Source organism: Pristis pectinata, chromosome 28 (assembly GCF_009764475.1).
Source record: "Pristis pectinata isolate sPriPec2 chromosome 28, sPriPec2.1.pri, whole genome shotgun sequence".
Taxonomy (NCBI): domain Eukaryota; kingdom Metazoa; phylum Chordata; class Chondrichthyes; order Rhinopristiformes; family Pristidae; genus Pristis; species Pristis pectinata.
This window is the reverse complement of record NC_067432.1, coordinates 22,008,341-22,021,586: the sequence shown is the minus strand read 5'-3', so window position 1 is coordinate 22,021,586 and position 13,246 is coordinate 22,008,341. Positions and strand designations below refer to the sequence as shown.

Sequence of the window (13,246 nt, the reverse complement as noted above, 5' to 3'; positions counted from 1 at the left end):
CAGTTGTACAAATTGTTGGTTAGGCCGCACTTGGAACATTGTGTGCAGTTCTGATCGCCACACTTTAAGACAGGTGTGATGAAGCTAGAGGGAGTGCAGAAAAGATTCACAGGAGTGTTGCCTGGACTGGAAGACTCGAGTTAAAGGGAAAAATTGGATAGGGTGGGCCTATTTTCCCTGAAGTAAAGGAGGCCGAGGGGTGACCTTATAGAGGTTTATAAAGTTAAGAAGAGAGGAGCGTAGACAGAGTAGATAGTCACAGCCTAAACTTAGAGGGCATATGTTTAAGCTAAGAGGGGAAAGATTCAAAGAGGATCTGAAAGGCAAATTTTTCACACAGAGAATGGTGGGAACATGAAGCGAGCTGGCAGAGGAGGGGGCAGAGGTAGGTACAGTTACAAATGTTTAAAAGACATTTGTACAGGTACATCGATAGGAAAGGTTTAGAAGGACATGGGCAAACGGGATCAGTGTGGATACGCATCTTGGTTACCGTGGATGAGATGAGCTGAAGGACCTACTTCTGCACTTTATAACTCCATGAATTTCTGAATCTATTACAAGGAATGAAAACTGAAGACACATTCAATCACTGGAAAAGCTGTGGTTTGGAATTTTTCCAAGTGAAATCTACTTTTGCTGGGTTTTCACAATTTTGCCCAGATTGCCAAGCATCTCAATGCTGATGAAGAAAGAATGTTTTTTTTGTACATGAAGACTCCTGAATATAGAGCTGCACTGCCTTGAGAACCTACCTTCAATCTCTGATTAAGAGCAAAACAAATATATTTCAGACTAGCAATGGACCCAAACATTCTCCATTAATATTTCCATAATTTAATATAAAATAAGCTACCAATCCATCATTTTCCTTTTAGGCTGTATCAAATTCAGGTCAAACCAATAGCTCTGTCAACAATTATTAATTAACTTTGTATCATTCTCTTAACTTCAAAATGCCTTCAATACCTGTATTTGTTTTCTCAGGCTCAACAGATATTGGTATTCCTTGCAAGCATCATAACTGTGGCAATTAAATTGGGATTCTGATTAATTTTACAAAGGAACATTTATTGCATGTTTGCTAGCTTGTTACACAGGTTTGGTACTTTTTTCCCCCCTTTCATTCACCTGGTTTCTCCAGGCATTGTAGACAATGGTTGATAAAGACCAGAGTAAAGAATATACTTAGAAAAGGCCATCTTGATGGCCAATAAACATTTTGCTTAGGTACCCATAGCTTGTATCATATATAACTCAATTAACCCAATGATAAGAAAGATTTCATTGTTTTTAATATCATACATGTCATTGGAAATTATAACTTGAACAAAGAGCAAGAGAATTACCCAATTCTTACAAGGTAACTGAAAGGACTGGTCGGGCTGATTCATCCATATTTCTCACTGTAAAGGAGAACACAAGTACCAACAGCTACAAGTGGTACATGAGTATGTTGAAGAGAAAAGCCAGGAAGGTTCTTTCTCAATACAAATTACTGAGGGCATCAGACTTGCACAGTTAGTTACTTGAGATACTATTGAAATGAACAAACTTCATGGATTCTGAAAGGATATGTTTATACTTATGAAGAGATAATGAACTGAATAATACATTAATGAGTAGTATTCTGATGAATCTACACAAAAGGAGCAATTCTGATTTTAAGACTGCTTTATAACAATTCTACGACAAATTGGTTCAAGCATCGTGTCCAGGTGGCATTACATTTTTTTCTGGAAAAATGGATGAAGAGTATTAAGTACATAGGCAAATTAAACAATTTCCTGTACATGTGATTATCAGAAGTTCTATGAGGAATTTGTAATTATATGTTTGATTGCAGATCTGGCTTCTGTCAAGCTGCTCTTTGTTGAAATGTACTGCTGTTTCAGAAAACCTTGCACTGACCTGATCATCGTAGCGGTAAGTCAGGACCTGTTCTCCCGTTGTATCTTCTAAAAAGCTCCCTTGTGGGGAAAGTGCAAATTCGGGAAGGAAGTAGATTGTCTGTGATTGTTCCCCATTTCCCTGGAAAAGAAAATAAAAGAATAAGCATAACATTTGTCTTTTCCTCCACAGCAGGAACTACATACGAACAGAGACGGTTAAACTGATTTTATTCTAATGGCTCCAATTTTCCAGTGACTTCAAACTAATTCCACTGGATATAATCCATCACTTTTGGCATGATTTCCTCTTTGAAATTATTCTAAAGATAGCTGGTTAATCACATCTCCAAGAATCAGTGGAGCTCACAATGACAGCACAATACCAAGCAAGTTTTGTCCAAACAATTTGATCATTTATTAAATACTACTGTTCAGAAATTACAGTTTCAATTCTTAGTGTGCAAACATTTAACTTGCTTGAGATAAACCCAGCCATGTCAATCATGGCTCAGTACCTATACTCTTGTCTTAGAATCTGAAAGGTGATTTTGAACTCTCTCTAAAGACCTGTATATTTAAGCTAGCCTAAAATACAGTATTGATAGATGCCATACTGTTGTCGTCTTTTGAATGAAAAACTGGTATCCCTGTCTGGTCTCTCAAATGGACATTAAAAAAAATTATGGTTTTTTTTGAAGGAGGAAGTGTTCATGTTAAAACATTCGGATTGCTAACTTTTCTAATTCTGATGAAAGGTCATCAACTTCACACATTAACTTGGCTTCCCCTTCTCCAGATATTGCCTGAACTGTCTGAGCATTTTCCTGCTTTTAAGTTTTCTCCAGTGTCTGGACAAATATTTAATTCTCAACCAACACTGCTTAAAATAGATTACCTGGTCATTATCTCTGCAGTCTGTGCAACTTAGCTTTGCACAAGTTGGCTGCTACATTTCAAACTTTGCCACAGTAACTACAATTCAAAAGTACTTCATCTGTTTGAAGTCATTTGTGATGTACCAAAAAGATGCAAAAGGCAACATTTTAATGCAATTTTGTTTTTTCTGTTTTAATCAAAGGAGTTAACCACTTTACTTACTTATAACGACACAGGAGGCGGCCAGTCAATGCAATAGGTTCACGCAGGCTCCCTCTCATCAGTCCCATTTATCTCCTTATTCCCTGTTCCCCTGCAACTTCTCTCTCACATGCCCATCAGCTCCCCTTTGATTCTTTCTGCCACTCATCATTAGGGGTACTTTACAACAGACAATTAACCTACCAACATGTCTTTGGGACTTGGGAGGAAACTGGAGGAAATCTACATGGTCACAGGGAGAACATGCAACTCCATACAGACAGCAGCTAAAGTCGGGCTCAAACTTGGGTGATGGAGCTGTGAGGCGGGAGCTCCCACTGTGGCACCATCATGTGACCTATGCAACAGCCACGTTAATAAAGGTATGTCAAAAAAGCACGTCAAGTATTTACTTGGCAATTTCAAATAATCATACCTGGACTCATTAGTTCACTGCTGTTTCACTGCACAGAATTACTTTCGTTGACACAGGTGTTTCACATATTGACTTGCCTTCAGCTGACCAATTCCCTTACCAGAGTAATGAGCAAGCAGTGAGCTTTCCAGAGAAGAATATTATCTCTACTTTGGCAGTATCGAGTTATTTAAATAAAACTGAGAGATTACAGGGGAAGATACTTCCCTTTTTTAGACTTCATGCTTCTAGTCTTTCCAGAAATGGAAATAATAAAAGATGTGGCTAATTCTGGAAAGCTACCACGGGGGTGATTTTGACCTCATCCATCTGCCAGGATCAGGTTGAACAACAATTGAATTCATTGCCTGATTTTACCTTCCACTGAAGTCAGGGAAGGTGAAATGGGGTGTGACATGAAACCAGTGTGCCAGTCTATTCTGTTAGTTTTACACCAGGCAGATTAATTTAAATTTCCCCCAGTGTCTGCAAATCATAAACCAAGAATAATATTTTTAGTGCAGGTCCCTAATTGGAATTGGATGGTTGTGGACGCAGCCCAGCACATCACAGACACCAGCCTCCCCTCCTTGGACTGTGTCTTTACCTCTCGTTGTCTTGGTGAAGCAGCCAGCATAATCAAAGACCCCACCCACCCAGGACATTCTCTCTTCTCCCCTCTTCCATCAGGTAGAAGATACAGGAGCCTGAGAGCAGGTACCACCAGACTTAAGGACAGCTTCTACCCCACTATGATAAGACTATTGAATGGTTCCCTTATACAATGAGATGGACTATGACTTCACAACCTACCTTGTTGTGACCTTGCACCTTATTGCACTGCACTCTCTCTGTAGCTGTGACACTTTACTCTGTACTGTTATTGTTTTTACCTGTACTATATCAATGCGTTCTGTACTAACTCAATGTAACTGCACTGTGTAATGAACGTTGACCTGTACGATCGGTTTGTAAGACAAGCTTTTCACTGTACCTCGGTACAAGTGACAATAATAAACCAATATTGTTTCTATAAATCTGATGCAATGGAATCGGATAATAGGAGAAAATGCAACTGCCACAGCTTTCCATTCTAGAAATCTAAAGTGACGAGGACAAAGCAGTGCATATCACGAGGGGCATAGATAGGGTGAATGCACAAATCTTTTTTCCAGGGCAAAGGGAGCCAAAAGCTGGAGGGCAGAGGTTTAAGGTGAGAGGAGAAACAAATATGGCATTTCTTATTCCTAGGATGAATAAGCCCTCATACTAATCAGGAAATCAACCATTTTGAATATAGGTTGAGTACAGGTTCAGTTAGCAGTTGTAAGCAATATTTTTAGGCAGAAAGTAGCCGTTTCAGCCTGTTCTGCCAGTCATTTAGATCATGACTAATTTGAGTCTTAATTCTACCCACTTGTCTTGATTCAATATCCCCAATTAACCTTGCACTACTTTTCTGAGTTTTTGTTTACTTGACCCAGCCTCTATAGGAAAGATGCCATTAAGCTGGAAAGAATGCAGAAAGATTTATGAGGATGTTGCCAGGACTCAAAGGGCTGAGTTACAGGGAGAGGCTAAGCAGGCTTGGACTATATTCGTTGGAGCATAGTGGAATGAGGGGTGGTCTTATAGTGGTGTGTAAAATTGTGAGAAGCATGGATAGGGTGAATGCACACAATCTTTTCCCCAGGGAAAAGGAACCAAAAATTAGAGATTGTAGGTTTACAGTGAGAGAGGAAAGATTTAAAAGGAACTCAGGGGGTAAGTTCTTCACACAGAGGCTGGTGCATATATGGAATGAGCTGCCAGAGGAAGTGGTTGAGGCAGGTATAAAAAAAACACTTGGACATGGATAGGAAGGGTTTAGAGAGATATGGGCCAAATGGGACTAGCTTAAATGGAGATCTTGATCGGCGTGGACCAGTTGGGTTGAAGGGCCTGTTTCCATGCTGTACGACTCCATGTTCAACGGAATCCATATTAAAGGCTCAGCTCTAATTTTAAGGTTATGCCCTCTTATCACCAGCTAGAGGATTTACCTTCTCACCATCTTGTATTATTACACCATTTAAATCAGTTCATACTTTAGAGACCATTCTGGTTCACTCACTGAATATCTTGTGATGCAGTGCCTGTATTGGGTTGAATCTGTGCACTTGCACCCTTTGTTTTAATAGGACTGGAGCACAAAGGCCAGCCTTCTATTAGCCTGTTTAATTATTTTTTATACCCATCCACAATTAGCGAGTCATTTCTGTCCCTGTACCTCTAAATCCAGTCACAAGCTTTTTGCTATTTACAATATACACTAATTTCTCTCACTTGGGTTTAAACTGGATGCTCTCACAGATTTTCCCATTGAATTCCATCTGCACAGCTTTGCCTGCTATTAAATTCATCAACATCCCTCTGGAACCTTCTGCTTACATCTACATTAGTATTGCACTCCCAAACAGAGCATTGCCAGCAAACTTGGATATATGACATTCGATTCCTTCATTCAAACCATTTACAAATATAATGACAGCTGCAATCCCAGTACAGATCACTGGGGACACTACTAACTACATCATGCCAATTTAAGTTCAAAACCATCATCCCTGCTCTCCATCTACTACCTCCTGCCAAGCCTATATGCTCGTCTCCAATTCCATGCGCTCTCATTTTTGTTAACAGTTTCTTACATCGAGTCTTGTCAAATTCCTTCTGGAAGCCCACAGAAATAACAATCATCCAAATACTGGTGTTAAGTGTGTAAACCAGACCCAGATTCAGCCTTTGGGACTGGACTGTTTCATTCTTGAAGTACCTTCATCCTCATTGCTTTTACACTGAAGAACTTGAATGTATTAGCCACCTCCTCAAAACACAAATACAACCAGATTTACAATCTATTTGGACTCTGACTGATCAACTTTTGAACCAGTGCCTGTATACTTACCATGTTACAAAATCAAGGCCTTAATTTTGGAGAGAAGAAACTCAACATGTTTCTCAAGGATTACTCACATTCATAACAAACATAACATTCATAATGCAAAGGAATATCTGAACATCAATGCTATGCCTGAAGTTGAAGGCCCAGTTGCCAATAGCAGTACAAATATATATAAAATACAGGAATTTGCAAGAACCCAGACTGCAGACGTAAAGACAATCTGGGGCTAGAGGACACAAAAGGGGACATAAAGCAAAGAGGAGGAAAATGGAAAGAGGGGCAAGAAGAAATAGGAAAAAGATCATCAACAAGGCATCACCATGGCACAGCTGGTAGAGCTGCTGCCTCAAAAGCTCCGGTGACCTGGGTTCAATCCTGACCTCTGGTTCTTTCTGTGTGAAGTCTGCACATTCTCCATTTGACTACATGGGTTTCCTCCAAGTCCCTCCCACATGGGTTTCCTCCCACAGCCCAAAGACATGCAGGTTGGTATGGTGATTGGCTGCTGTAAATTGGTCCTAGTGTATATGCTAGAATCCAGGTGAGCTGTTGGGACTTTGGGGAGAATAAACAGGGATCGGTGTAGGATTAGTGCTAATGAGTGTTTGATAGTTGCCACAGACTTGGTGAGCTGAAGGGCCCCTTTCTCTGCTGTACAACTCCAGGACTAAACAGGCAAAAAGTGAAGTTAGTGGAAAAGGATACAAGGTGGGAGTGAAAGACAAAAGAAAGACTGAAATAATTCACAGTGAAAAGGACAAAGATCTCAAAGTGCATCAGGAGTTGAGGTGAGAAACAGAGCAAGGACCAATGTGCAAATTTTAAGCAGAGAGCCAGGACAGTACAGCAATGAACAAGAAATTCATGTGGACTGGAATCAGTACCAAGGAAGTGTCCTGATGGATGGAGTGTTCACAATGGATGAAAATATTTTTTAAAAAAACCAGGAACTTACCTTAATAAAGCTTAACAACTGCTTCAAGTGCAAGGCCCAAACTATTCATGAACTGCACACATTCAGTGGAGAAAAAGCATGCAGATGATGTCAGTCACAAGTTGTACACTGATCAGCATCACTGCACACGCCCAGCATTCTTCGTGCATGCACATATAAGGTGCATGGAGCACCAAGATCAAACTTACAAAATTAATGGGGACAATGTAGCTGGATTGTACTTTTGATTAAAAATTTATCTAGCACTTAAAAACACTGCACTGCATGACAGAATTTCAAGCCTCTTACATAACAGAAACAGTGCAAGAAAATGTTCCACGAGAAGTTGCAAAACATGATTACATAATTTAAGTTTTCCAGGCGTGTCTAACAAACACTGATTGAATTATCTTATCGGAAAAAAAAGGAACAGTTCAAGAATATCTCAAGTTCTTTGGAATGATTTGCACAGTCTACATTTGTCATTTGCCACATTGGCATCTTCACAGCAAAGCTGAGATTACTCATTTAAATCCCCCTTCGATAGTAATAAATTAAAAATTGTTATATAGATTTTTTAAAAAAATCACATTTTGATTGGCAACTTGGTGAACAAGATCTTATTTCTGTCACTTTCAGCTATTTTGACTTCAGTCGCGTGAGATGTGATATTCCGAAGTGCACCATTGTTCTGGAAGACACCTTTAAGAAAACAGACTGGGAAAGTGCCGCTGCAGAGTTGCACCTTTGGTCATTACTATCAAACCTGTGCTAGAGCACTGGGCTTTACACTCAGTTTACAAGGTTGAACTTCACTTCACGAGCAGACAGTTAGCACAAGCAGCCAAAGATTAATTTCTATCCACTGGACTTTTTACTACATCAGTAGATCTAGGAAACAGTTAAATGAAAGCAGTGACTGCTGGAAATACTCAGGCTAAGGGAAAATACAGATGCTGCAAATCTAAACTTACAACATAACGTGCCGGATATACGCGGCATGTCGAGGAGCATCCTGACCTGCCGAGTATCTCCAGCATTTTTTGTTTGAATCAGTGGAAACATTCAGCGTTTTGGGCAGCATCAATGAAGAGAGAAACAGTGTTATTATTTCAGTTGAATGACCTTTCATCAGAACTGGGAAAAAGTTGCATAGTAAAGTTTTATGTTGCAAAGGGGAGTTTGGAGAACTACGTGAACCTCTGCATCCCACATAGCAGGAGGAAAAGATTCAAGGAGTGCTCAAAGCCTCCTTAACATTCACATGGACCCCTGGGAAGCTCTGACCCATGACTACTCAGAAGGAGCATTCAGAATGGTATCAACAACCTAGAGGCCATGCATCGTAGATACTCTACAAACAGTGGAAGGAGTGGACCACCACACAAACTACATGTGCAAGAGTCTGCAGTTCCTACATTGACCACGGTAGTGTAATGGTTAGCATAATGCTATTACAGTACCAGCGACCCAGGTTCAATTCCAGCCACTGTCTGTAAGGAGTTTGTATGTTCTCCCCGTGACTGCATGGGTTTCCTCCGGGTGCTCTGGTTTCCTCCCACATTCCAAACTGAAGTACGAGTTAGCAAGTTGTGGGCATACTACGTTGGTGCCGGAAGTGTGGCGACACTTGCAAACTGCCCCCAGAAGACTCTGCGCAAAAGATGCATTTCACTGTGTTTCGATGTACATGTGACTAATAAAGATATCTTGTCTTATCACCAGTCACTACATAAACACACAAAACCAGAGTGGAAACAAGTCATCCTCAATCCTGAGAGTGTGCCTTGGAAGAAGGGGTGAAAGATCCACAATCAGGTAGAAGATAGGAGGCAGGAGAGAGTTGTACAATTGCTGCTGAAGTGTGGCAGTTACCTCAGAACCACTTTTTTGTTCCAATCTTGTTTCGGTTACCAAGGCCACTGAAGTACAGCAAGTACCTCTTAAGCTCAACTAAAAGAGTGCAATTTCGGGGACATTCTTGGATAGGCCATACCATGAAAGGAACTGATCTCTGAACCAACAGAGCTGAACATCTGGAAAAACATTTTAGAGTAACGTTTGGCTCAACAACCCATCATGAGACTTACTTTTTAAGTAGGGTGGTTATAGTAAGTTTGGAAAGCTTGGTGGAAGTCAGCTATATTCCTGGAAGGAACAGAAGTAGTTTCAACTTCTGAAAATTCTACTCTAGAGGCATTTTTTTTTGGGCTTTGTGCAATCAGAGAACACTTTACCCAGCAGTGGTACGTATTGGAAATTCAGTCACATGCAGCATTCTGTTCTCTTGTCATGTCAAATAACTAACTCAACCCTGCACTCCAATTTGAAAATCTGCAGCTTGTGACCAAAGCCCTTCCCCTCATCATGGAATCACAATGGCAGAAATTTATCTCATTTGACTATTTTCTTGATCACAAGACTCAAATACTGTCAACCCAAAATAAAATGTTTCAGCATTTTAGGAAGGCAGTGAATGATTAAAAGCAATGTGAAAAGTCATTAATAACCTTTTTAAGGTTACATCTTAATAGTCTCGTTCTGCTGGCAACATCATGGAATAAGTTAGAAGTCCATTGACAGTCCTGGTGTCAAATGTTGTTTGATAATGCCCCCATGAATATTCTACTATGTTAAAAGCATAACAAGTTGCAGTTATTGATTGATGAAGTGTTTGTTGTCAAGGGACATTACTTGGCTGATTTTAATTCTCCTGGAGGACACCACAAATGAACTGATTATCTCTAAAATCCAACAAGAATCTCCCAGTTTAGAAAGTTATTGATAATGCGTTCCTCTATTTTAGGAGGACCGGATGTCAAGGAAATTGGCTGCCCAGTTGATTCACACCACCTAGCACATTTTACTTCTGAAATGGAGTACAAATCCCAGCTGCGATCAAGACTAAGTACATCGTGACAGCATCAGCTTTAAGTGACAGTTCTAAAAGCCCATAGATAATAATGGATCATTTTAGTGGGTGCAGGTCACAGAAAGTGAACATCTTCAATAATGAGTATTAAAGACTGCATGCTGAACCTGGGTTGATCGGAGTCATCTGTCTGCAATAGTGATAAATCAAGTGGTACGGTAACGAAAGTCCAATTATTAAAAGCATAGTCATATGTTGCCTCTGCATAAATCTTCCTGTCTGATAGCTTTACATACTTTTTATAATGATAAATCTGGTCCTTCCAAAGATTTTCACATCACAAAAGATCATAGGGTCAATTAATGCAAATTATTTTTGAGAACGACGTGTTTATTTTTATCCAAATATATAATCAGACTTCAAATCGACGTCATATCACAGAAATCTGGCACAGTTGGTTGTTAGGCCCATTTTGTCAGTGGCAGATGAAAATAAATTATTGCAGACTAACTGCACGTCCCAGCTCTCTGCATGTATTCCTGCAGTTTAAAGCACATCAAATGCTCAGCATTTTCAGGCAACGAGTTTCAGACTCACTCAGAAGAAAAAAATTCCTCAATTCTCCTTTAATGCTTCTATCAATTATCTTCAATCTAGCGATTTCCTTTTATTTAAAAAAAAAACAGGAAGACAGTTTAAAATCTGGCTACCAATAATTTACATACTTTGAAACTGAGCAGGGAACCAAAGTGTACAGTATATCACTGCACACATCCCTGATATACACCAACAAATAAATTAGAACTAGGTTCCTCAGTCCCCAAAACTTGCTCTGCCATTTAATAAAGTCATGGCCGATCTGATAGTGACCTCAACTTCACATTCCCATCTATCCCCAGTATCACCTCCTTAGTATCCCATCACCTCCTTAGTATCAAGTACCTACCTACCTCTTTCTTAGAAACATTCAAAGACTGCTTTCACTATCCATTGAGGAACAGAGATCCAAAGACTTCCAACAATCCGAAAAACAAACTTTGCCTCATCTGCCAAGATACTCCAGGGTTCTTTATATTCCAACAAGTTGGTTCTCTCTTCTAAATTTCAGCAAGTCCACCGCAGCTTTATAAAACTCTGGTTAGACTGCATTTGGAGTATTGTATTCAATTCTGGTCACCCCATTATAGGAAGGATGTGGAGGCTATAGAGAGGTTTACCAGGCTGCTACCTGGATTAGAAGGTTTGTGGTATAAGGAGAGGTTGTTCAAACTAGGGTTGTTTTCTGTCGAGCATCAGAGGCTGAGGGGAGATCTGACAGAAGTTTATAAAATATGAGCTTTAGGTAGAGTAGACAGCTGGTCTCTTTTTCCCCATAGGGTTGAAATGTCTCACATTAGAGGGCATGCATTTGAGGCAAAAGGGGGAAAAGTTCAAAGGAGATGTGCAGGACAGGCTTTTTTTTCTGTGACAGGTGCCTGAAATGTGCTGCCAGGGGTGGTGGTGGAGGCAGATACGATACAGATGTTTAATAGGCTCTTAGGTAGGTACATGAATATGCAAAGAAGAGGGATATGGACAGAAGGGATTAGGTGTCATTAGCTTAATTAGCTCAGCACAACATAATGGGCTGAAGTGCCTGTCCATGTGCCATACTCTTCTATATTCTACACACACACACCTAATCTGTCCAACAAATTATCATAAAACAAAAACAAACAACTGCTGGAGGAACTCAGTGGGTCAAGCAGCATCCACAGGGGGAGTGGAATTGTCGACATTTCTGGTTGAGACCCTGCATCAGGACCGAGAGTGGAGAGGGAAGATAGCTGGTATAAAAAGAGAGGGGAGGGGGGTGAGACAGAGGCAGGTAGGTGATAGGTGGACCAGGGAGGGGTGAAGGATGATGGGCAGAAGGAGCCAGGTGGAGGAAGGGGCAGGGTGAAGTTGGGAGACAGAGGCAGGGGAAAAAAGAAAAAGAGGCAGATGGAGACAGAGGGGAGGGTGATTACCGGGGACACAAAGGCAACAAGTGCTGGAATCTGATAAGGAAGGAAGGAGATAATGGGAACCATTAAGGGCGAGATGAAGGGCAGATGGAGCCAGGTGTGGGTGGGGATACAGTGGATGGAACCAACCCCCTCTGCTCTTTATACCAGCTACCTTCCCTCTCCATTCTCAGTTCTAATGCAGGGTGCCGACCCAAAACATCAACAATTCCTCTCTCCCCACAGATTCTGCTTGACCTGCTGAGGTCCTCCAGCAGTTCATTGCTCCAGATTCCAGCATCTGCAGTCTCTTGTCTCTCCTCATAAAACCTGCCCATTCCAAGTAATGGTCTACTAAATGCTCGCCAAACTACTTTTAGCACATTAACATCCTTCCTTAAACAAGGAGACCAATACCATAATCCAAATGTGGTCCCAGCAATGCCTGAAACAACTGAGGAATAACCTCTCTACTTTTGTATTGAATTCCCCAAGCAATAAATAACATTCTGCTGGCTTTACTAATTACTTGCACCACTTATTAAATTTTATTTACAGTGTGGTAACAGGCCCTTCCGGCCCAACGAGTCTGCGCTGCCCATTTTAAACCCAAATTAACCTACCCGTACGTCTTTTTGCAATGTGGGAGGAAACCGGAGCACCCAGAGGAAACCCACGCAGACACGGGAAAACGTATAAACTCCTTACAGACAGCGACGGGAATCAAACCCCGATCGCTGGCACTGTAATAGCGTCGCGCTAACCGCTACGCTACCGTGCCGCCCCCAGCCTTATGCAAATCAAACAAAGACACCCAGAATCCTCTGTATCTCAGAGTTTTGTAATCTCTCACCATTTAGATAATATGCTCTTAGTTTGGTTTATTTGGATAAATGGATAGTTCCACTTTTTCCCCCACATTATATTAGCCAGATCTTTAGCCACTTAATTAACCCCTCGTAGCCTATTTTCATTCTCTTCACATCTTGTTTTCCTACCTATCTTTGTACCATCAGCAAATTTGGCACGCTTATCTTCTGACCTTCATCCAAATCATTTATATAATTGTAAGAAGCTGTAGTCTCAGATTGTTAAATTGTTAAAATTCAGAGAAACTTAAGCCTACTGTT

General features: G+C 40.7%; 1 protein-coding gene across 2 annotated transcripts in view; it reads right to left on the bottom strand.

The window, feature by feature from the left end:
- Positions 1–13,246, bottom strand: part of adamtsl3 (ADAMTS-like 3) — a 509,738-nt gene that overhangs the window by 459,190 nt on the left and 37,302 nt on the right. For both annotated transcript variants that reach the window (XM_052040649.1, XM_052040648.1), the window contains exon 3: positions 1,912–2,031. In XM_052040649.1, coding sequence (XP_051896609.1) covers positions 1,912–2,031 — 120 coding nt within the window. The remainder of the gene's footprint in view (positions 1–1,911; positions 2,032–13,246) is intronic.